The sequence below is a fragment of the Dryobates pubescens genome, chromosome Z (assembly GCF_014839835.1).
Source record: "Dryobates pubescens isolate bDryPub1 chromosome Z, bDryPub1.pri, whole genome shotgun sequence".
Lineage (NCBI taxonomy): Eukaryota > Metazoa > Chordata > Aves > Piciformes > Picidae > Dryobates > Dryobates pubescens.
Window position 1 is genome coordinate 134,268,737 of NC_071657.1, and position 25,319 is coordinate 134,294,055.

Sequence of the window (25,319 nt, forward strand, 5' to 3'; positions counted from 1 at the left end):
CATTGGAATGTACTGCCTGGGGAGGTGGTGGAGTCACCATCATTGGAGGTTTTCAGGAGAAGACTTGATGGGGTGCTTGGTGCCATGGGTTAGTTGTTTAGGTGGGTTGGATTGGTTGAGGGGTTGGACACAATGATCTTGAAGGTCTCTTCCAACCTGGTTGTTTATTATTATTATTATTGTTATATTATTATTATTATTATTATTATTATTATTATTATTATTATTATTATTATTATTATTATTATTATTATTATTATTATTATTATTTTCTGTGTCTCCTGTACAGCAAGAAAATTCCCAGCCCTAGACTTCCAGCTTCAGCAGAATTTTCTCATGAGTTTCACTTCCTTTGCTGCAGGGAAAACTGGAAGATCTCCTCCTCTATGTGGCTGTGTTACCACAGGTTGTAGATTCAACGTAGATTCACAGATTCAATCATTTTAAGGCCAGAACACATCCCTGATTACAAATCTGATTAATTTATAATTGGGTTTTTTTCTGTAATACTGGTCACAGAAACAGTCCTCCTTGAACTGTGCAGCTGTGATTTGCAGTGGAATATACTCTCTAGGCTTTAACCTCTTCTAACCTTAAAGTCATAGCCCTTAAATGAAATATCAAGGGATAAATTAAACTTGCAGTTGAACAGCTCCCTTAGCTGTTAGTCTAAATGTAGTGCCACCACCTGTACCATTCTGGATCTCCCAGAGTTTCCCTAGATTTCTCTAGCTCACATTAATGTCAAGTCTGGGCTAACTGTGATGGAATTGCAAAACTTTCCAGCCTAAAACATGAGGAGAGGCTGAGGGAGCTGGGGTTGTTTATCCTGGAGAAGAGGAGGCTCAGGGGAGACCTTCTTGCTGTCTACAGCTTCCTGAAAGGCAGCTGTAGCCAGGTAGGGGTTGGTCTCTTCTCTCAGGCAACCAACAACAGGACACAGTCTCAAGCTGCACCAGGAGAAATTTAGGCTGGAGGTGAGGAGAAAGTTCTTCCCAGAAAGAGAGACTGGCCATTGGAATGTGCTGCCTGGGGAGGTGGTGGAGTCACCATCCCTGGAGGTGTTCAAAAAAGGCTTGGATGTGGCACTTGGAGCCATGGTTTAGTTGTCATGAGGCATTAGGTATTAAGTAATAGGTTGGACTTGATCTCTGAGGTCTTTTCCAGCCTGGTTGATTCTATGATTCTGTGAGTCCCAGGTACATGATCATTCCTGTAGCTCTTGCCCATTGGAATGTGCTGCCCAGGGAGGTGGTGGAGTCACCATCAATGGAGGTGTTCAGAAGGAGACTTGATGGGGTGCTGGGTGCCATGGTTTAGTTGATTAGGTGGCTTGGATTAGTTGATAGGTTGGACACGATGATCTTGAAAGTCTCTTCCAACCTGGTCTATTCTATTCTATTCTATTCCATTCCATTCCATTCCATTCCATTCCATTCCATTCCATTCCATTCCATTCCATTCCATTCCATTCCATTCCATTCCATTCCATTCTTCTTTTAGTCCCTTCCCATCTCACCTGACAAAAGAAACCTCAGTGAAATTGTGGACTGCTTGCACTGGGCAGTGCAGAGTTTCCAGTTCCTGCTCTCAGTAAGTTTAAGCTAAGGAATGAGAAAGGACCAGGAACTAACTTTGCATGGAATAGAAAAGGGGAAATCATTAAAAAGTACACTCAGCAATCACACAGAATTCATTAGTTAATGCTGTAGCCGTTGTGACTGCATAAAATCACTTTCTGAAGGCAAGTAGAGTTTTATTACAGGATAGATTTCACCCCCTCAGTAATTATGTTAAGGTGGTTGTAAAGGATAAAGCTGCCACTACAGTGGTATTTAGAGTTGAAAATTGCCTGTGGTATTAAACTTAACTCCTTAAAAATACACAGGCAACATGCAGCAATTCCTGTGGTATCCACATCCTTTCTGAGTCTTTAATCAGAGATCAGAGGAAAAGTTAATTTTTACCATACTGATCCTGTTTTGATGCATCACTTGGAATGATGGAATTTACCATTGAACAGCTAAAAATCAGGGGAGGGGAGGGGAGGGGAGGGGAAGGGAGGGAAAGGAAGGGAAGGGAAGGGAAGGGAAGGGAAGGGAAGGGAAGGGAAGGGAAGGGAAGGGAAGGGAAGGGAAGGGAAGGGAAGGGAAGGGAAGGGAAGGGAAGGGAAGGGAAGGGAAGGGAAGGGAAGGGAAGGGAAGGGAAGGGAAGGGAAGGGAAGGGAAGGGAAGGGAAGGGAAGGGAAGGGAAGGGAAGGGAAGGGAAGGGAAGGGAAGGGAAGGGAAGGGAAGGGAAGGGAAGGGAAGGGAAGGGAAGGGAAGGGAAGGGAAGGGAAGGGAAGGGAAGGGAGGGGAGGGGAGGGGAGGGGAGGGGAGGGGAGAAGGGAAGGGAAGGGAAGGGAAGGGAAGGGAAGGGAAGGGACGGGAAGGGAAGGGAAGGGAAGGGAAGGGAAGGGAAGGGAAGGGAAGGGAAGGGAAGGGAAGGGAAGGGAAGGGAAGGGAAGGGAAGGGAAGGGAAGGGAAGGGAAGGGAAGGGAAGGGAAGGGAAGGGAAGGGAAGGGAAGGGAAGGGAAGGGAAGGGAAGGGAAGGGAAGGGAAGGGAGGGGAGGGGAGGGGAGAGGAGAGGAGAAGAGAAGAGAAGAGAAGAGAAGAGAAGAGAAGAGAAGAGAAGAGAAGAGAAGAGAAGAGAAGAGAAGAGAAGAGAAGAGAAGAGAAGAGAAGAGAAGAGAAGAGAAGAGAAGAGAAGAGAAGAGAAGAGAAGAGAAGAGAAGAGAAGAGAAGAGAAGAGAAGAGGAGAACAGAAAGGAAAAGAAAGGAGAAACCACCAAGACAGGCTGCTTCCAGCGACTGAAGCCGGACTAATTGTATTTCAAGTATCTTGCACATTTTTTTATTCCCGGTGTTTGTTTGCTTTCGGGGCTTTCCCCAGCTTGGACAGCGGAAACACATTCATCTGTTTCTTTTTTGGCTTACAGTCGGTTTCACTTTCAGATTCTCATGTTTCACACTCCAGCCTTCAGGTTCCAAGCCCTGCAAGGGAATACTTACTTCATTTAAACAAACAAACCAAAACAAAACAAAGAACCTGCGGCCGCCGGGCGCGCACATAACTTGGCCATTGGTCTGCGGTTCAAAGGCAAAGCGTCATCCCTCGACGTCCCCCTCAAGCACCTTCAAGACGTTCCTCTGGGATTCGCAAATAAAAGAATGAAATAGGAGCGACGACGAACGAAGGAGCCAGCTGAAAAGGAAAGAAGAGTCAGAGCGTTTTGCAGCCTCCTGGGAGTCACACCAATGAAATACCATTACACAGCACCGATATCATGATAACGGCGTGTCACGTCAATGATGAGGCGCCGGGACACCCCGGGCACCGTGACCTGCGCCAGAGGGGCTCCCAAGGCAAACGCAGGGCCCGCGACGTTGCCACCCGTGGTGGGGCTGGGAGCAGGGCTGCCCCCTCCCGTAAGGTTGCCGGGAGCGGGGAACAGAGGGCGGCGGCCGTCCCGGCAGAGCAGGTCCCCCGCAGCGGCGGCGGCTCCGCATAGGGCTGCGGAGAGCGGCGTTCCCGGGGCCGCCGGGGCAAGAACCGTACACCGGAGATGTTATTTCATCCTTTAGGCTTTTAAAAACGGGCGAAGAGGCTCAGCAAAAGAAGGGGAGAGAGCGCGAAATGTATTTCTTATTTTATTTTTTAATTTTATTTTTTTCCTTCTTTTTTTTTTTTTTTCCTTTTTTCCCCCTCCTTTTTTCCGGAGGGAGGGTGGTATTTAACATATGGCACTCGGTAATCGCTACACGGAGGCTGTTAAAACATCTGCTGCCTCCAAACGCAGGCGGCAGCGCCCGTAGGCACAGGGACAAGAGAAGGGGCAGATAGGGCACACTGGCTGGTTTCCGCGGACGCGGATCTCCCACCGGCCGCCCCGGCTGCCTCCCCGCCGGCTGCGTTTCACAGAACCGGCGTTTCCCCGTTAGAAACGGGGGTTACCGCGTATCTAACACCCATCGCGCCGGGAAAGGGGGGGTGCTTTTTGGTTTGTGGTTTTACTGTTCACGACGTCGCTGCGGATCGACGGCACCTCCGCGTGCAGAGCTGGCATGCTTCCATTCATTGATTTTGGGGGTTGGTTTTGTTTTCGTTTTGTGTTTCGTTTTGTTCTGTGGGTTGTTTGGGGTTTTTTCCTGACGGGAGTTCCCCCCCGCTCCAAGAAGGTGGCGGGGAGAGGCTGCAGCCCTCCCGCGGGGCCCTTGGCTGCTCCCTCGGCAGCTGCCCCATCGCGGGGAGCGGGGGGCCCCCGCATCCCTCCCACGGTCTCCGCGGCTCCCCGCCGCCGGCAGCCGCGCCGTGCCCCAGACATCACCCCACTTCGGAAAGTCGGTGCCGGACAATTAGGACACCCGTTGTCCTCCCCCCCGAAACCCACATAAATCACAATCGCTGCATTGTCGGGCTACAAAGCCAGACGGGAGCGCTTATGAATTTAAGTTTGGAGAAGGAAAACGTGCGCTGACACAACACGCTCCCTGTTCACAGGAGTAGCCAGGAAGGGGAAATGAATGGTGAAAGTTAAAGAGCCTTTCATTGCGGAGCACGCCGCAACGCAGCGGGTCACCGCTCGCCGCCCTCGACGTACGGCGGGGGGTGCCCCCTCCTTGCTCCCTTCCTTCGCCCTCCTAAAACGCCAGCCTTGCCGGGCAAAGCTCTGCCTAAATCCGCCTACGGCGGGCTCGGCCCCGGTAAGCTCCCGCCTGGGCGGGGAGGGGGGCCGGGGAGGAAGGGAGGCGAGGGGCCACACACAGTGGCCGGCAGCTCCCGAACCACGCCGCGACCGCCACTTGGTTTCGGCTGTGGCAGGGAGGTGCGCGCTCCGTTGATGGGACGAGGGGGGCGCGGAAATGATTTTCCGACAAATGCTGCTGGTAGTCCGTGGAGGCTAGAGGGCTCGGCTGTCCCTGCCACGCTCTGCGTTACTGGGGGACGGGAGGGAAAGGGAGTCCTGCTGGCTTTTTGGTGGCTAGGCAGCCGTTCGCTCCGACGGGGCGCGTTAGGTGCGGAGCTGTCCCAGCCGGTTTTTGCAAGGGAACCCTTGCCGCTGGACGCCGGAGAGATGCAACCCACGACAAAGCCGATCTCATCCCTCCCATCCGTTTTGATACGGAGGGGCTAGAGCTGGCGTGGGAGCGCGTGCGCTTGACCACTCGCGGGCAACGGCAGCCGGTCGCCCGCCTTCCTTGGTACCAGCAGGACCCGTACGGCTCCCGAGACCGGCGCTGAGGTTAGGTGAGGGGGATCCAGTTCGCCCCCTTCCCTCCTGGGTTGCTTTCGATGCGGGCAGCATGCGTCCTTAAAATATAATCTGCCCGGTAACAATCAGCGCGCAGCGGCAAGAGCCCCAGAGCTATTGGCTATGCAAATAGAGGGAGGGGAAGCGGCGCCCCAAACTCCCCAGTCACACTTTTAAGGCGGTATTTCTTTCCTCCCCCTACCCCCGCCGCCCGGCGCACCTCCGCGGCGCCTGGGGTTGGGGGGGGGTGGGGTGGGCGGGTCGGCAGGAGGCTTCGGGGATAGTGCTCCTCGCATCCCCCTGCGGGGCCGCCTCCTCGCCGCGGCTGCCCGGTTAGCTCATCCCCGGGCAGCTTCTTTCCCCGCTCGGGAGCCTCTTGCTCTGCCGTAGCAGGCAACGGCAGAGACTTCGCAAAGTTGACACATTTTGCAGGCGGGGAGCAACTGCGACGCCGGTGGAGGGCGAGAAGGGTGGAAGTCACCTAGTGCGGGATGTAACTCTTTTCCCCCTCCCCCCCCCAACCCCAGCCAACCTCTCTACCTCCCCCGCTGCATTTCCTAGAAAGTTTTATCAGTGTGGTCGTGCAGTGCTAAAACGGTTCGCCTGCTAGAAGCGCTGCCGGATGAAGTAAAGAGTGGTGATTATTGTTAGATTTGCACCCCGAAAACGCGGCGGAACCCCACCCCCACCCCGCAACGAGGTTTGAAGTCTTTTTCGGGTTTGGTGTTAACGCTGCAGTTAGCAGGGAGCTCCGTCACTCTCCGGGGGCAGATGAAGGGGGTGCCGGACAGGGGAGTGGGTCAAGGGCTTGCGGGGCGTGGATCTGGCAGCCCACTAAACCGGAACATTGCATCCTTCGCCCCCGTCGGTTCGGTGGGTACCGGTGGAGGCTTAGTTCCTTGCAATACGAAAAGGGGTCTGAGCTAAGCTCCGATGGGTTCTTGGAGGAGGAAAGTGCGGAGCGCATTTCATTTGGTAGCTGGAAGGAAGCAAAAGAGAAGCTGTCATTTGTGTGTGTCCCTATACGAGGGCCTCCTGGTTCCTTGTTAGCTTATAGAGGGGAAGGGAAAAAAAAAAAAGCGCGTTTGATGTTACGTCTGACCAGCTGCTGTTCTCCATAATAACAAGAGAGAGAGAGAGAGAACTGCCTGCCCTGGCGAGTTGCGTCACTTTGCTTCAACTTTAGGCTAGAAATCAGAGAGGAGAGAGGAGTTTTCAAGCGAGGCAGGAGCGAGCTGGAAAGCCCTGCCGTCTTCTTCCCACCCACCTACCCCTCCTCCTTTGCCCCTCTCCTTTCCCCACCCCCTTCCCCCCCACCTCCGAAAGAAAAAAAAAAAAAAAAAGAAGAAGAAGAAGGAAAAAAAAAAAAGAAACCACTTTTCCATCAGAGAAAGAGGGAGATCTCTTTGGAAACATGGAGCTGCTGTGCTGTGAGGTGGATCCCATGAGGAGAGCTCTGCCCGACCCAAACTTGCTCTACGATGACCGCGTTTTGCACAACTTACTAACCATAGAGGAGAGGTATCTGCCCCAGTGCTCCTACTTCAAGTGCGTCCAGAAGGACATCCAGCCCTTCATGAGAAGGATGGTGGCCACTTGGATGCTGGAGGTTTGTGTCCCGGCGCCTTTCCCTGGCCCCTTAAGAGCGATGACGGTCGGCGCGGGGGGATATCAGGGCGGCCGCCTGCGGGGTCCCTGCCGCGGGCAGCCCCTCCGCTTTGCCTCGAACCCCCCCACCATGCAGCCTTTCGCCCCTCCGGTCGCGGTGGGGGTTCTGCTTGTCCGTCCCCCTCCCCCGTCCTGAGCTCACCCGGTGCGGTGGGGGAAGGGGCGCCGGGGAGCAGCAACAACCCGCGGGGGAAGCCACGGTTCCTGGGGGGCTGCTGCAAAGCGGGGTGCCGGGGAATGGGGTGTGGAGCTGGAAAAGTAATTTGCAATTAAAAAGTAAAGAAAAGCCGCCTCCGGCTGCGGGCGGCCGGGAGCGCCTGAGATTGAGGCTTTTCTGGGAGAAGGGAGCTGTGCCCGGGGCATGGTGAGGGGCAGGGTTGCCCGGTGACCCCCGCATTTTGCCCAGGGAGGGTTTCATGCCCACGTATGCAGTGGGGAGGACGAGCCTTTTTTTCGCCATGTTGCGTTGCTTGCAACTCGGTTCGGAGGCGCCGTGCCCGTCTTCCCCCTTCCACTGCAAGAAGGGGCTTGGAAATGCCCCTTGCCACTGCCCCCCCTGGTTTCTCCGGCCTGGCGGGGGACTACCGGGGGGCCCGAGTGTGCGGCGAACCTCCGCTTCGTCTCGGTAACTTCAGGCGGAGCGGCCAAGGGCCCAGATCCCTGCAGAGTCGCCTGCCTTGCTCCCGGCCCCACCACCCATCATTTGCCCCTTCGGATCTCCCTCTGGGGGGACCGTAGCCGGACCAAACCCCGCGGGTTGGAAAGCGCAGGCTCCCTGCTTAGTTTTCATGTGCGATTTGTGCATTTTCTCCTCGGCTCCGATTTTTGGTAAATTTTTGAAATAATTTTTTTTTCGTTCGCTGTTGCTGAAGGGCTCCAAGACTGCTCGGGCTCTCCCCACCCCACCTCACCCTTGCTGTCTCCCGTCCTCCACCCCGCCAACGTTGTATCGGGGGGCTCGGGGCCGGGGAACACCCCCCGGGGGAATTTTTGCAATTGTCGGAAAAGATAGGGGACCGACCCGGCATGCCACCGGCACCGAAATCAGGACCTCCGGGGGAGTTTTAATATTTTTTATCGATTTTTTGAAAATATGACGAAATCAAAGAGGGGGAAAAAAAAAATGGGTCGCAAAAAAAAAAAAAAAAAAGAAGTCGGAGGCTGCTCTCTTGCTGCTGGATTGGGCTTTTCGGCTCTCCCACACAGTGTCTTGAATTCATTTCTTACTGAATGAACTAAAGGAATGTGAAAGCCGATTGACAGCCTTCCCAGGCTCTCCAGAGATCTCCCCCTCCCCCAAAATTTAGCTCCCCGGGAAACAAAAATAGCAGGAGACAGGGCAGGGAGGCAGTGGTCTGGTTTCGTGTGATCACTCATTGATGTTTTTCCTTCTTGTCTCTTTCTATCTGTCGTGTCCCCCACACCGAACCCCCTCACCCACTCCTCTCACCGCCCCGTCCTCCCCTCCCCACCGCTCCTCCGCTCGCAGGTCTGTGAAGAGCAGAAGTGCGAAGAAGAAGTTTTTCCTCTGGCCATGAATTACTTGGACAGATTCTTAGCTGTGGTGCCCACTCGAAAGTGCCATCTGCAGCTGCTGGGGGCGGTGTGCATGTTCCTGGCCTCCAAGCTGAAAGAGACAATCCCCCTCACAGCTGAGAAGCTGTGCATATATACGGACAATTCCATCAGACCCCAAGAGCTGCTGGTAAGCAGCAGCAGCCCACCCCGCCACCTTCTCTCCGCTGGCTGCCTTCTCCTTCCCCTCCTTCCCTGGGTCGGGCTCCTCTCACGCCGGCGTTCAGCCGCGCTCCGTGCCTCATTCACAGCGCAGCGCTGCCGGTGGGACCCCGCAGGGGATGTGGTGCTTGGGGTCGTCCCGTGTCCCCGTTCCCAAGCCCCTGCCCCCAGCCGCGTGTGTGCCCGTGGCCTGCCCGCCCGCTTCCCCGTGGGTCTGGGTCTGGGTCTCCCCGCGGGGGGACCTCGTCGGGAGGGAGGGAGGGGCTGCGCGCACGTGCGCGGGGTGGGCGCCGTGGGCCGGCGGCGCCACCTGGCGGCAGACACGCGGTGCCGGGCATGACTTCACCCTTGGAAGGGCTGACGGGCGGCCCTGGCGGAGGCGGGGGAGCCCCTCAAGGGGGGCAGCCGCCGCAGGGGGAGCCGCAAGCTGCACAGCAGCCTGGTTTAGTGGAAGGTGACTCTGCCCATGGCACGGGGGTTGGAGCTAGGTGATCTTTTAAGGTCCGTTCTGACCCCATCCATGCTATGATTCTATCTGGGCAGCCCTCCCGTGGGGTGAGCTGCTGTCGGTGCCCAGCAGAACCCCAGGACGGGGTGGGTTCTTCACCCGGGGTGACTTTAACTGTCGAGAGCTCAGGTGCCAACGGGGAAAGGTTTAGGTGTGTAAATTGGGAAGCTGTGGCTTGGTCCCCGTGGCTTTTGCGAACGTGATTCCCCACCGAGGCAGGTGGCAGGATGAAAATCCAGCTTGGTTAGTTACAGCCCTGTGAGGAAAAAGCCGTGTTGAGGTGCTTGTGGGGAGAGTTCACTGTAGACCCAGCAGAAGCAGAAACGAGAAGAACCGAGGTTGTTGGGAGGGAATAATGAGCGTTTGCAAGGCAAATCGTGGTGCAGCGTGCTAGACACGTGTTCAAGCCTCTCACATGCATGACCAGCCAGGTTGCTTAGTTCTTCTCCCGGTTCCTGGCAAATGCCCATAGCCAGCTGAATCCCAGGAGAGCTTTTCCTGTGAATCACTGGGTGAAGGCAGTGGGAATTCCCCCTGGGAGGGACTGGGAGCTCGTGCCTCTGCAGAGTGAGGAGCTTTGCACTGCAAAAGCCTGCCGTGGCTGTTGCGGACCTGAGGTGTCCCACCGGTGGCACGGGCTTGTTGGGGAGGTTCTGTGGTGGCCCTCACATGAGAGCACCTGGAGCGGTGTGAGCACGTGTCTGAAGTGCTTCCCTGTGTTCAGACCTCTAGATTAAAAGGGCTTTTGTGTGCCAAAATCTGTCCCATTAGTGGCAGAAGTCCTCAGCTTCTTGGTTACCTTAAAGGTTATTACCGTCGAACGTTTTACAGGTTTTCTTGAGAGAGAAAACAAACAAACAAAACTCCCCAAACCTAATTTTACACAGATGAATGTGAGATTAGTTTTTTTTTCAAGCTATAGAGGACTGTGTCATAATCCAGCAGGAATGTCTGTAGGAAAGCAGCTTGCTGTTGGAGCGGGCATCTATTCAGAGGAACGACTGCAGAAATGGCATTGTGGGGTCCATGTTTATGGTTTCTCAGCAACGCTGGTTGACGTCTCCTCGGCTGCAAAATTAAAGGACTGCTTTTTTTCTTCTTCTTCTTCTTTCCTCCCCCCCCCCCCCTTTTTCCTTTTTTTTCTTTGGACTTGCCTGCTCTACAAACTTAGCTGGGGCTCCCCCCCTACACACACCACACACCACCACGCTGGGTTCCGGCAGGCTCACGCATCATCAAGACTGAAGAATCAAGTGCATGGAATTTAGTTAAGAGCTAATAGCTGATGTATAAAGACAGGAAGGAGTCCAGAGCCTGAGCTTTGTTCGCTCTGTGGGGCGCTGTAAGGTGTTCAGAAGTTGCTTTAAATGGTGAAGCCTGCAGGTTTAGCCCTGCTTTGAACCCCGTGGCTGGGATCTTGTTGGTTAGGTACCGTTCCTCTATGTAATCACATGGCAGGGAATGGCCGGTGGCTACGTACGTACCAAAGCTTTCCTCTGATTTCACTGGGAGTTTTTGGGCATGCAAAGAATGTGGGAATGGATCCTACATGATTTATTGGCAGATAATTTACACAGGCTACTCCTTGGCTGTGTTGTGTGCATTTCCTTTCTGCAAGGGCTGTGTTGGAGTAGTTTGAAGCGCCATCAGATTTGTCTGCCGGAGCTTTTGAATACAGTTTTGGGAGGGAATGCCATCAAGCTAACCTTCTCAGTTTTGAATTGAAGAACAAAAACATTTATCTGGGTTATTTTCATGGCATGGTTATCCCTAGGGCTTTAAAAGGTTATAAAGTAAGGCCCGTAGCCATTTAAAAGGAGTTACTAGGAAAGGACCACAGTGACCTTGGCAATATCTAATTGCAGGCTGAACTTTCTGGGTGGGCATTCAGCACTGGACACAGAAAAAGTAAAAATCTTGGCAGGAGCTGCCAGGTCTCATTATTTTCAGTAGAGCTTGACATTTCCAGTGTTCAAAAAAAAAAGGGGGGGAAGAAAAAAGTCAACAACTTCAAAGCAGTGAGGACATATGGGGGGGGAGCCTGGAAAAAAAGGTTTGAGCCGAACTGATTCAGCAGCGATCTAATTGCAGAAATAAGTGAAGTGGGGTCTGGTTTTCCCTTTTCAGGTTTGCTTATAGCTTTTCTTCTTCCCTCTCCATCCCCTCCATGCAGGAATGGGAGCTGGTGGTGTTGGGGAAGTTGAAGTGGAACCTTGCAGCCGTCACTCCGCACGACTTCATCGAACACATCCTAAGGAAGCTGCCCCTACCTAAAGACAAGTTGCTTTTGATCCGGAAGCATGCACAAACCTTCATTGCCCTTTGTGCTACAGGTAGGCCAGGGGGCTCTGGGTGTGCCTGCTGCTTGCCATGTGGTTGAAAGAGCAGAGTAGTGCTACAAAGCCTTTGCATCCCCGTAGGTGGAGCAGGTTGCCCAGGGAGGTGGTTGGGGCCCCATCCCTGGCGATACTCCTGGAGATGTTGGCCAAGAGAGCCGGTGGCATCGCGTGGTACATGAAGAAAAGTGTGGCCAGCAGGTCTAGGGAGGTGGTTCTCCCCCTCTACTCTGCCCTGCTGAGACCACACCTGCAATACTGCACCCAGTTTTGGGCTCCCCTGTTCAGGAGAGACAGAGACTTGCTGGAGAGGATCCAGCAGAGAGCCATGAGGATGATTAGGGGACTTGAGCATCTTCCCTGTGAAGAGAGACTCAGAGCCCTGGGGCTGTTTAGTCTTGAGAAGACTGAGAGGGGAGCTGATCAATGGCTAAACATCTGAGGGGTGGGTGTCAAGTGGAGGGGGTCAAGCTCTTTTCTGTGATGCACAGTAAAAAGACAAGGAAAAATGGATACAAACTGGAACACAGAAGGCTTCACTTCAACATGAGGAGAAACTTCTTTACAATGAGGGTGACAGAGCCCTGGAGCAGGCTGCCCAGAGAGGTTATGGAGTCTCCTTCTCTGAAGACTTCCCAAACCCACCTGGATGCATTCCTGTGTGGACTACCCTGGGTGATCCTGCTTTGGCAAGGGGGTTGGACTGGATGATCCCTGGAGATCCCTTCCAACCTCTAATATACTGTGATATTCAAAGTGAGGCTCAGCAGGGCTCTGGGCAGCCTGATCTAGCTGAGGATGCCCCTGGCACCTGCAGAAGGGGTTGAACTGGACGACCTTGGGAGGTCCCTTCCAACCCAGACCATTCTATAGTTCTTGCAATTGGGAACTTGCAGTCCTGCTTCTAAGGCATGCTGTGCTTCTGCAGTGAAGTCAGTAAGAGTGAGTTAGGCTGATTGATTTTCTACTTTGCCCCTTCCACTGTTTTTTTTTTCAAGGGTCACAGATTGTTTGTAAGGATGATGTGGCCAAAGTACCGTTGTGGCACATTAGCCCAAAATGCATTGACCCAGTGCATTAGATTGATGTGTTTGTACATTTTGCATTAGCTGGAGGCTGTCCAGGTGAGAGGTAGAATCTGTGTTTCGAAGTGTATGTGATAATGCCACGTTACTGCAGCACAGAGAAGGACACTTTAAAAAGCAACCACTTAACAAAACCCCAACAGCTGGATTCTTTCTCTTAACTTCCAGAAAACAGTGAAACTACTTTTTTGGAGAGGGAATTGTTTGTTATACTGCCCTTTTGTTGTATGTTCAGCTGAGTGCAGTGTCTGAAGACTGAGATGAGAATATTTTCTTCTGTTGAAGAGAAGCTGATCCCCAAGGATCAGTGCTGGGCCCCATGCTCTTTGATATCTTTATTGATGGTCTGGATGAAGGGATTGAGTCCATCATCAGTAAGGTTGCAGATGCCAGCAGGCTGGGGGCAGGTGTTGATCTGTTAGAGGGTAGGAGAGCTCTGCAGAGGGACCTCGACAGGCTGGAGAGATGGGCAGAGTCCAAGGGCAGGAGATTGAACACATCCAAGTGCCAGGTTCTACACATTGGCCACAGCAACCCCATGCAGTGCTACAGTCTGGGGTCAGAGTGGCTGGAGAGCAGCCAGGCAGAAAGGGACCTGGGGGTACTGGGTGATAGTAGGCTGAACATGAGCCAGCAGAGTGCCCAGGTGGCCAAGAAGGCCAATGGCATCCTGGCCTGCATCAGGAACAGTATGGCCAGCAGGAGCAGGGAGGTCATTCTGCCCCTGTACTCAGCACTGGTTAGGCCACACCTTGAGTCCTGTGTCCAGTTCCGGGCCCCTCAGTTTAGGAAAGATGTTGAGTTGCTGGAAGGTGTCCAGAGAAGGGCAACAAAGCTGGGGAGGGGTTTGGAGCACAGCCCTGTGAGGAGAGGCTGAGGGAGCTGGGGTTGCTTAGCCTGGAGAAGAGGAGGCTCAGGGGAGACCTTGTTGCTGTCTACAACTCCCTGAAGGGAGGTTGTAGCCAGGTGGGGGTTGGTCTCTTCTCCCAGGCAACCAGCCCCAGAACAAGAGGACACAGTCTCAATCTGTGCCAGGGGAGGTTTAGGCTGGATGTTAGGAAGAAGTACTTCCCAGCAAGAGAGATTGGCCATTGGAATGTGCTGCCCAGGAAGGTGATGGAGTCACCATCACTGGAGGTGTTTAGGAAGAGCCTGGATGGGGTGCTTGGTGCCATGGTTTAGTTGCTTGGATGGTATTGGGTGACAGGTTCGACCTGATCTCAAAGGTCTCTTCCAACCTGGTTAATTCTATTCTATTCTAATTTATACTTTGCTGCAAAAAACAGTTGTTGGTTGTGGGGTTTTGTTTTGGTTTTGTCTGGGATTCTTTTTTCCCTAGTGACTCTCAGAAAGTCACTGTCCTCTAAATTCCATCTAAAGGATTAGTAATCATTGATCACTTCTTAGAAGCTAACTCTGGAACAGAGAAGCAGCATGCAGTGTTTTTTTACAGGGCTGTTGTGAAGTAGTATATGGCTCAGTGGTGGAGTTCACTATGGCTTGATGCATCTCTAGGACCTGTTCTGCTTGTGCTTTTGCAGAGGGGAAAGGAAGACACGGTGCAGGTTTTGGGTATGAGTGTCTGCTTCTGTGCCTGCTTCTCAACATTTGAGATGTTGTGGCAGCTTTTGCAATGTAAGGCAGTTTTTGCTATCTCACTCAGAATGATTCAGCTTTGCAACTTGTGGTCTGTAATCCTTTGCTCTTGAAGTTTTCCATACAACCAAACCATTGCAAGGCTGGGTGCCATGAAGGAGTTTCCAAAGTCCATGGCTTCCTTTCACCCCATGAGTTTTTTGATGGTTAGCTCCATGCTTTACTAGTCTGTTTACTGAGACCCTAAACAGCATCCCCTTTCCAACCCTTAGCCCACTTCTCCCCTGTGCTTCCCTCCTGTGGTCTGTTTGTCAGGCTGTTTGTCTCCAGTGCATGATTCCAAGTCCTTTACGTAGAGTTTCAAAAAGGCAGCAAATCAGAGTTTTGTTTTCTTGTTAAGACACAATTGATGGCTTATGGAGCTTCCTGAAAGTCAGGGCACCATGGTGCTGGCTGTAGATACTCTTCTCTTCTCATCCTCTTTCCACAAAGCATTGAGCTGGCATTTAGTCCTGAGGAGGACCCACAGTCACTCGCAGCTTAAAAAGCAGAGCTCCTATCCAAGCCCTCATTCCCACTGTTCTACCTCTGCCACAGTTCACTAGCAAGCTCCTACCACCATTGGCCTCACACAAATGTGGTTGTTACTTCATTTCCCTTTCACTGCCACCCTTCTCAAAGTCATTCTCACCATCCTCAGTGAAAAATAAAGAAGTCCCTTCTCATCAGACTTCCTTCCAGGTCAGGCTGTCATTTCCTTTTCTTCTCCCTGTTGGTTTCAGCTGCTGTGTTTCTTCTTTCCCTTTCTCCCTCAAAGCTTCTGCTCTCCACCAGCTTGGGTTAAGCCTGGTATTTCATTTCCCCATTTGCCTTCTTTCAGCAATATGACCTCCTTTGACATGTGGCTGCCCCTTTCATGCATGTTTTTTAGCCTGGTTCCAAATCCTCACTGTTACCAGACCTGACCTCAGTCTCTGGCTACCACCTCTGGTCTGAAGCACAGCAATGGATCTCTTCATTTCCCAATTCATCTCAGTGCAGCTTTGTCTACCCTGAAGGACTTTTTCTTCTTCTTCAGAGTATCAAGCAAACTCTGTCATAGTTTGAACTTCTTTCCTCTAGTCTGAGTTCTTCTTCACCAGCTCTTCTATGTTAATTTCTTAGCAAAAATGTTATCCTGGAAATTCCCAAAGGTTCCCTGCCTTTACAGAGCCAGCTGTGAGCTTGGTCCTGCAGTGCTTTGTGTCAGCAAAGGGAAAGGGAAGAAATCATTGACTGTGCTGGATGTGTAGGATCAAGGATGTTAGGATGTTGGCAACAAGTTCTTTACCCTGAGGGCAGTGGAACACTGAAACAGGTTGCCCAGGGAGGTAGTTGAGGCCCCATCCCTGGACATATTCAAGGCGAGGCTTGACAGGGCTCTGGGCAACCTGATCTAGTTGAGGATGTCCCTGCTGACTGCAGAGGGGGCTGGACTAGATGAGCTGTGGAGGTCTCCTCAACCCAGACCATTCTTTGATGTCCTTTCCATTTGAGCATTAGACAAAAGTAGATGGCAGCCAGTTCTTTTATATGTTTGTCATTTTGTCACTCTCTCTGGTTCTCTGTCTCTATTTTGAGCCCAGTCTCTGAAACAAGCTCTGTGGATCTAAATCCATGGCCGCTCCCAAGCCCTTGCAGTGATTAATGATTCACATGAGCATGACTGAAACTGGAATGTATCCCTCTGTGCCCTTGGTCCCATCTGAGCATACAGCTGCTGGGCGACACAAGCTTATTCCCTGAATAAAAACTTTGCTCTTTCCTCTTCACTCACAACCCTTCCAGAAGACATTCTTCTCCACTGAAAGAGGCCAGAAGCAGTGGGTGTGCAGCCATGTACTGTCATGAAGTGAGAGCTTGATCTGTTGGCCGAGAGCTGCCCATGCGTGGGCTACCTTTCTTCAAGCAGCCTCGCTTACTGTGCCATCGGAGCGTAGGGATTGACATGCACTGGCATAGCCTAGTCTGGCATGATGTCATTTGTTTTCTCATCCTGCTGGTGGCTCCCCATGCAAGCTAAAATCTCCTTCAGGAGTTTTCTGAATTTGAAAGGCACTAAGGCTGCTTCTGGAGCCCTCCCCCTTACAGTACAGCTTGGCAAAATGAATGCTAACTGCTTTTTTCAGCATGGGAGGATCCTGTTGGTCTCTGAGCTCAATGGACACCATCCTTCTTTTGCTCTCTGGGATCACTTTACTTTGATGCTTTGACCTCAGCTCCATCTGCTGATTGCTTTGAACCCTTCATTGGGTGACAACACTGGAGCGGGCTGCCCAGGGGGGTTGTGGAGTCTCCCTCTCTGGAGATATTCAAGACCTGCATGGATGAGTTCCTGTGTGATTTGCTCTAGGTGATCCTGCTCTTTCGAGATCTATGCCAATCCTTAACATTCTGTGATGATTCTCTGAGTTCTCCTCTGTCTCCAGTTCTGGGCTCCTCAATTTAAGAAGGACATTGAGACACTTGAATGTGTCCAGAGAAGGGCAACGAGGCTGGGGAGGGGTTTGGAGCACAAGCCCTATGAGGAGAGGCTGAGGGAGCTGGGGTTATTTAGCCTGGAGAGGAGGTGACTCAGGGGAGACCTTACTGAATAGAATATAATTAACCAGGTTGGAAAAAGACCTATGAGACTGAGTCCGACCTGTCACCCAACACCATCTCATGAGCAAAACCATGGCACCAAGTGCCTCATCCACTCTCTTCCTAAACACCTCCAGTGATGGTGACTCCACCACCTCCCTGGGCAGCACATTCCAATGGCCAATCTCTCTTTCTGGGAAGAACTTCTTCCTAACATCCAGCCTAAACCTCCCCTGGTGCAGCTTGAGGCTGTGTCCTCTTGTTATGGTGCTGGTTGCCTGGGAGAAGAGACCAACCCCCACCTGGCTACAACCTCCCTTCAGGTAGCTGTAGAGAGCAGTAAGGTCTCCCTTGAGCCTCCTCCAGGCTAAGCAACCCCAGCTCCTTCAGCCTCTCCTCACAGGGCTGTGCTCCAAACCCCTCCCCAGCTTTGTTGCCCTTCTCTGGACACCTTCCACCATCTCAACATCTTTTTTGAATTGAGGGTCCCAGAACTGGACACAGGACTCAAGGTGTGGCTTAACCAGTGCTGAGTATGCTCCCTACAATTACCTGAAAGGAGGTTGTAGGCAGATGGGGGTTGGTCTCTTCTCCCAGGCACCAGAACAAGAGGACACAGTTTCAAGCTGTGCCAGAGGAAGTTTAAGCTAAAGGTGAGGAGAAAGTTCTTCAGGCTTGCTTCTTAGCTTGGATGTGCCGTGTGCCAAGGTGGGGAATTGCTCCTGGAGGACCAGGAGGCAGCACTGGTCACAGAGCTGCAACGCAGAGCATGCCGCAGTGTTGATGAAAAGAGAACCATGCATTGTTGCCTCCGCTTCAGCCTGGTCCCCTTCCTTTCTTCTTCTTTTTCTGGGCTTCTCAGACTCACAGATGCCCAGCTGCTTCCTTGTTGTACACTTTCTCCTTGAGGGCTGTATGTGCTGCGCTTCTGGCGCAGGAGCTCCCTTTTTATCTCGTTGTCTGTAGAGAGCAGGTTTTGGGGGAGGACAGGCTCTGCAAGCCAGGCTTTCAGGAAAAAGGAGCTGTGAGTCTCTGAGCATCAGCTATAAGGGAGGGATTAACCTCAGAGAGGAGGTTTCCAGTGTTTTGTTTAAAGGCATGGAAAACTTAAGAGGAAAAAGCTTTGCAGGCTTGCAGAGACAGAGGGCAACTTGTGTAGATCCCTAGTGCCAGCCCTTTGCATGGTCAGCTTGGAGTCCTGTGGCAGGTGAGATGTTCCCATGACAGATACAAGGTAGCGTTGCAGAGAGCAGTGGCTTTCAAAGGCTGCGTCTGAAAGAGGCTAGGGACCAGGAGGAAAATTTCAGCTTGAAGTCAGTTCTGTGCTGTGTGCCAAACCTCTGCCCACTGTTCCTGGGACATTAATCATCTACATTTGAAAGCTGAGAAGGCTTTTTTTTGTGTGTGTTTTTAAACCTCTGGCCAAATGCTGGATCCTTACTCAGACAGAAGCTCTGTGGAAGTCAATGGGAGTGTTGTCTGAGCAAAGACTGCAAGATGAGGCTCACTCTCTAGGAGTGATCTAGAGGGTAACCACACAGAATGCTTTGTAACACCAAGAGGCATGCTTGGCCCTCTGGCCTCCTGCTGGTCAAGTCCACTATGTTTTCCCCTTCCATGTAAAGAGTTACTGGGCTCTGTCCCTACAAAGGATAAAAGTGTGATAAGAGTTTTATTTGGGACCTGTTTTTTGGGGTCTCTTTTATGTGGCCGAGGGACAGAAAGAAGTCCACAGAGGTGGTGTTGGGTGGGTTAATCTCTCAGAAATAAAATGCATACTGAAAAGTGGCAGTGGTTGCACAAACACTTCTTGCATGACAGAAGAAAGAAGAGTCCAAATGAATTTATTACCATAGAAAAGAAGGCTCTTGCCTCTTAACTGGGAGAGGCAGCTCCTAGCAGTATGTGAAGGCTCTTACCTACTAACTGGGAGAGGCAGCTCCTAGCAGTATGTGAAGGCTCTTAGCTACTAACTGGGAGAGGCAGCTCCTAGCAGTATGTGAAGGCTCTTGCCTATTAACTGGGAGAGGCAGCTCCTAGCAGTATGTGAAGGCTCTTACCTACTAACTGGGAGAGGCAGCTCCTAGCAGTATGTGAAGGCTCTTACCTACTAACTGGGAGAGGCAGCTCCTAGCAGTATGTGAAGGCTCTTGCCTACTAAGTGGGAGAGGCAGCTCCTAGCAGTATGTGAAGGCTCTTACCTACTAACTGGGAGAGGCAGCTCCTAGCAGTATGTGAAGGCTCTTGCCTACTAACTGGGAGAGGCAGCTCCTAGCAGTATGTGAAGGCTCTTACCTACTAACTGGGAGAGGCAGCTCCTAGCAGTATGTGAAGGCTCTTGCCTACTAACTGGGGGAGGCAGCTCCTAGCAGTATGTGAAGGCTCTTACCTACTAACTGGGAGAGGCAGCTCCTAGCAGTATGTTGGACTTCCCAGCAAAAGGAAGCCCAAGAACCATGTAAGCTCCATCAACAAATAAGCAGAGCCTGGTGAGTGTCTTCTATAAGCAGACTCACTCCTTAAGTTGTAGGACATGTCAGATCTGGGAAGACAGGGTGGAAGGAAATGGAGGGGAAGAGCCTTTGCTGATACATGCTGGTATAGTTCCACTGCTGCCAGATAACTTTGCCCTCCTTCCTACCAGCTGTAGATCTGACTTTTGGGTGCTTTAAGCACTACCACAGTACTGATCCTTGGTCAGGCTTCCTTAGGGAAAGGTGTGGAACAAGTGATAATAATAATCAGTGCAAACAGTTGTTCAGAAACACAGAATACAGAATTAACCAGGTTGGAAAAAGAGCTATGAGATCGAGTCCAACCTGTCACCCAACACCATCTCATCAACTAAACCATGGCACCAAGTGCCTCATCCAGTCTCTTCCTAAACACCTCCAGTGATGGTGACTCCACCACCTCCCTGGGCAGCACATTCCAATGGCCAACCTCTCTTTCTGTGAAGAATTTCTTCCTAACCTCCAGCCTAAACTTCTCCTGGCACAGCTCAAGACTGTGTCCTCTTGTTCTGGTGCTGGTTGCCTGGGAGAAGAGACCAACCCTCACCTTGCTACAACTTCCCCTCAGGTAGTTGTAGACAGCAAGAAGGTCTCCCCTGAGCCTCCTCTTCTCCAGGCTAAGCAACTGCAGCGCCCTCAGCCTCTCCTCACAGGGCTGTGCTCCAAACCCCTCCCCAGTTTTGTTGCCCTTCTCTGGACACCTTTCACCATCTCAACATCTTTCTTGAATTGAGGGGCCCAGAACTGGACACAGTACTCCAGGTGTGGCCTGTCCAGTGCTGAGTACAGGGCAGAATGACTTCCCTGCTCCTGCTGGCCACACTGTTCCTGGTGCAGGCCAGGATGCCATTGGCCTTCTTGGCCACCTGGGCACACTGCTGGCTCATTTTCTGCCTACTGTCAACCAGTACCTCCAGGTCCCTCTCTTCCTGGCTGCTCTCAAGAGTATTTAGTATTATATTTATAAAGTAAATAGTGTTTATGATCAGCTAATAGACCTTGTACTTTATAGATATTATTCATGTTTCCCTGTCTCTGCCTCACATGGATGGTTGTGGTGGAGCATTGACGTTTAGGGTACTTTAGATCCATTTCTATTAAAACCAAATACTTTTTGCTTCACTCTCACCCAGGAACAGAGTCTGCTCTCCTGACTACTCAACAGACTAGAAGCTAGTTCTGCATCCTGTTTTACTTGACAGTTTCTTGTCTGGTCATCCTTGGCGCTGCCATGCTGAGGAGCCATCTGGTTTTGCCTTTAAAAGCAGAAATAGTTAACATGGGGGGGGGGTGTGGAATTGGAGTGTCTTGTAGAAATATGACAGCAAGAGGGAAAAAAATGGGCAATGCAGTTAAAAACCAACTGCTTTTGAGAGAGAAAAAATAGGATACTGACACTGGAACTGCATGTGGATCAAAACAGGCATGAAGGAAATTCACTCTTTGCATTGTTTTCCTTAGACCGACCTTTAAAACTCAGCTGCTTAAAGGCAGATCCATGCTTGTGTTCATTGGCTGGTTGAAGTTTTAGGCTGGATGACATTTGACCATGATCTAAATAATTTTATAAGCTGGTATTGGTGATTGTCATGATTCTGTTCTCCTGATGGTGGTAAAATTCTCCTTCCTGCCCCCCATTCCTCAAGGCAGCGGTTTCCGATTCTCCGTTTTCACCTCGGAAGATAAACCTCTGTTAAGTTATAGACATGAAAGTGGGCTGTTAAAAAACCCCTCACCCAGCAGCCAGAGCATTAATAAGGGTCACTAAAGAAGGTAGATTCATAGAATGGATGAGGTTGGAAGGGACCTGAAAGATCATCTGGTCCCAGCCCACCTGGCTTTGGCACGCTGAGCACGTTCAGCCTGGGTGTTTGTCACTGCTCTTTTCCTACCGCCAGTTTTCATTCATTGGCTGGGAGTGAGGACTGCTTCCCCTTGCAGGACCTCTCTGGGTTCCTGTGTCCAGTTCCCTCCTGCTTCAGACTAACTGTCAAACTTGCATTTTCCTGGCTGAGAGGTAGTGAAGTCCGCTGGATCGGGAGAGAGCCAGCAAGACAGCTTGGCGTGGAGTCCGAGAACTTGACCATAGATGATGTGCCGGGCTGGCAGCAAGATCACAGAACCATAGAATTGGTAGGGTTGGAAGGGATCTCAAGGACCAGCCAGTCACAACCCCCCTCTTCCATGGGCAGAGACACCTCACACTACATCAGGTTGCTCACAGCCACATCCAGCCTGGCCTTAAAAACCTCCAGGGATGAGGCTTCCACCACCTCCCTGGGCAACCTGTGCCAGTGTCTCACCACCCTCATGGGGAACAACTTCTTCCTAACATCCAGTCTGAATCTACTCATTTCTAGCTTTGTTCCATTCCCCCCAGTCCTATCACTCCCTGACACCCTCAAAAGTCCCTCCCCAGCTTTCTTGTAGCCCCCTTCAGATACTGGAAGGCCACAATGAGGTCTCCTCAGAGCCTTTTCTTCTCCAGACTGAACAACCCCAACTCCCTCAGCCTGTCCTCATAGGAGAGGAGCTCCAGCCCTCTGATCATCCTTGTGGTCCTTCTCTGTACCCACTCCAGCCCCTCCAGATCCTTCCTGTACTAGGGGCTCCAGAACTGGACACAGTATTCCAGGTGGGGTCTCACCAGAGTGGAATAGAGGGGGAGAATCACCTCAGCACATGCATGCACCCTGACTGTGTGAGCTCCATCCCACCTGAAAGCTGGGTGCTGATTCAAGGTACCCTGAAGTTGCTTGATGACTCCAACCAGCTGGTCCAGAGGCAGCTGTCTTTCAGAGGGCACCTTTCTGGTCTCATTATTTTCTCTTCCTAACACTGAAGTCAGTGGACTTGTGCAGGGATGGTCTCTTGGTTTTAAGGTCCTTTAGGAAAAAGGTGGTACCAGAATAGAGATGGGACAGTTTCTAGTGTTCATTGTTTGGGAATAGAACGTAAAACAAGTCCTGCTGTATAAGAAACCAGTATTTTCCTTTGTATTTATTTGTGTTCAAATTCTCCTAGGTTTCATGCTGTTGGGCTCCTCCTCTGACTTTCAAGAAGACTCATTCTGTACTTGCACATGGGATTGCATAAACCACAACAAAGTTAGAGATAGAGCTGTGCCTTTGGTGCCAGTGCTGGGTGCCCCTTAACCAAGGTTGCACTTATGTCCAAAAGCAGGACTAAGTTTGTAGCCTTTCTTCAGGTGTCCAGAACAGGATGCTTTTTTGTAAGTGTTCCTCTCTATTTCAGGTTTCATCATCTCCAAAAAGAATCTGACATAAAAACCCCTGGTTCAGCTTCACATAGGTTCATAGAATCATGGAATTGTCAGGGTTGGAAGGGACCTCAAAGGATCATCCAGTTCCAACCCCCCTGCCATGGGCAGGGACACCTCACACTAGGTCAGGCTGCCCAGAGCCACATCCAGCCCGGCCTTCAAAACCTCCAGGGATGAGGCTTCCACCACCTCCCTGGGCAACCTGTTCCAGTCTCTCACCACCCTCATGGGGAAGAACTTCTTCCTAACTCTTCCTCTAGCTTGGATCCATTCCCCCTAGTCCTATCACTCCCCAGCACCCTAAAAAGTCCCTCTCCTGCTTTCTTTTAGGCCCACTTCAGATACTGGAAGGCCACAATGAGGTCTCCTCAGAGCCTTCTCCTCTCTAGACTGCATTGCCCCAACTCTCTCAGCCTGTCATCTTTGGATTCTTTCCCTTTTATTTAGAATTTTTTTCCCCTTAAAATCTCAGGGCAAGCTTTTGACCTGACCCTGGGAGCAGTTTTAACCTGATTGAAAACTGAGTGAGGATGCTGGGACTTGGTTGTCCTGGGGAAAGCAGAGGTATGGAGGTTTATAATTGAAAATAACACATTAAAAACAAAAAAAAAAAAGCTTGGTTTGAATCTCTCAGTGCAAGGTAATAGGTTCAGAGGGGGATTCTGCATCCCCTCAGACACAGCACTTTATGTTTATCCTTCCCCTGCACCTTGACAAACATTTCACATAGTTTTTGTGGCCTTCCAGTATCTGAAGGGGGCTACAAGAAAGCTGGGAAGGGACTTTTGAGGGTGTGAGGGAGTGATAGGGCTAGGGGGAGTGGAACAAAACTAGAAATGGGGAGATTCAGACTGGATGTTAGGAAGAAGTTCTTCCCCATGAGGGTGGTGAGACACTGGCACAGGTTGCCCAGGGAGGTGGTGGAAGCCTCATCCCTGGAGGTTTTTCAGGCCAGGTTGGATGTGGCTGTGAGCAACCTGATGTAGTGTGAGGTGTCTCTGCCCATGGAAGAGGGGGAGTTGGAACTAGATGATCCTTTGAGGTCCCTTCCAAGCCTAACAATTCCATGATTCTATGAATATGGAAATATGTTAATCGCGGCCTTTATTCCCCCTTGCCTGCTCTTTTCCTCAGCCCTTTTCTATTCAACCCTCTAGGTGGCCCGGCACAATGTGGCTTCTTTTCTTTCAGCCAGCTCTTTCCACGCTAATAGGGTCCAGGGTGATGTGGGGAACCATGTGCAGGAGAATTGGTGCGCCACCCCCCGCCCCCACACACCCCTTTGTGGGCATGTCAGGTTAAATTCATATCAGCAGGAGGGTCACTGCCATGATTTTCAATAGGCGCGAGATGAGGTGATGACTTCAGACAATGGTGCCACACTCTCCAGTTGGAGGCACTTTGCCTCACCAGTTGCAGTAGTTAATTAATATGCTAAAAATAGAAGGCAGTGATACAAATCGCTGCCTGTTGCACAACAAAGGCCGGGCATGTGTAGCTTTGATAGCCAAGTTTATGGCGCTCGTGATGGAGGGAAGTTAGTTTAGGGCTAGAGGCGATGTAAGGCTTTCTGGATGCGGAGCTTTAGTCGCTTCTGGGCCTCTGGCCATTCGCTCGCTGTCTCATTTGCATCGTGAATGACATTAAGGGAGCTAACAAGGTTATTGGGCATAGAAATGTTCTCATGTGACCCCACGTGGAAGCAGACCTACAGCAGTGCTAGTTGGCAGGGGCACTGTGGCTCTTTTATTCGGCTTCCTAGGAAGATGGTTTCTGGGAGCAGGTCTAAAATCAACCGCGAGAAGACCGGCGTTCAGATGATGTGAAGGTCTTGGTGCAAGCCCCCAGGAGGGCAGGAAGTTCAGAGGGCAGGCTGGAACTGTCTCTCCTTCACTCAGCCCATGCTGTCTGGCCAGCGCTGAGCCTTGAGTGGAAGACATGGGGAGCTCCCTGTTGCTTGGATCTGTCCACCAGCCGCTCGGGGCTGGGGGAAGCTGCTCCTGTGAGGATTCAGTGACCACATATAATGGTGTGGGTCCATTTGGGCCTCCATGTGGGTCCATTCTCCCTGCTGCTGGCTCAAATGATGAGTGGGAGGGAGTGGGTTTTGGGTTTCACCCACTGCTTTGTAGGTCCTGTAGTGACTGTCCAAGCACTGCCAGAGTTTGAGAGGTTTCACATCACCTTTTTACTATATTTCCCCCAAAACTCAAGAGGAGAAGGGGTAAACTATGGAAGGTCTGTTGCCAGCTGTAATTGCTGTGTGTAACTGGGAGATGTCTTGGTAAGTCCAAAGATTAAATGCAGGAGGTGCCCTCCCAACTTAGGGCCACGTTGGCCAAAGTCCAGCCTGATGCATGCCAATGCAAGCACACGGGATTCACAAACCCAAGCAAATGCAGTGCATGCAAGGGGAGAAACTGACTGTTGTAATTTATCCCTTTCCTAAATCAATTAGTGGGGTTGCTGATGACTGTGTAGATCAGAGCAAGGTCTCTTCCAGAAAGGTTTGAACATTCTTAAATTGTACTGCTATTTGTTATCTGCTCTGTGGAGCAGGAAGAGTCTCTGGACACTGACACAAGCACACAAACATGAGCAGCCTTAATGGAAACCTCTCCTTACCAGAGTTCTTTAACCATTCCTGCTCTTTGTGTTGGGCTTTGTAAACTGGTGGCCCA

At 51.4% G+C, this 25,319-nt stretch overlaps 1 protein-coding gene across 1 annotated transcript in view; it reads left to right on the plus strand.

The window, feature by feature from the left end:
- The first annotated feature begins 6,476 nt into the window (after positions 1-6,476).
- The window catches only part of CCND2 (cyclin D2), a 48,343-nt gene continuing 29,500 nt past the window's right edge, over positions 6,477-25,319 (plus strand). The window contains exons 1-3 of the mRNA XM_009901463.2: positions 6,477-6,899; positions 8,448-8,663; positions 11,377-11,536. Of these exons, the coding sequence (XP_009899765.1) occupies positions 6,705-6,899; positions 8,448-8,663; positions 11,377-11,536 (571 nt within the window). The 5' untranslated portion in view covers positions 6,477-6,704. The remainder of the gene's footprint in view (positions 6,900-8,447; positions 8,664-11,376; positions 11,537-25,319) is intronic.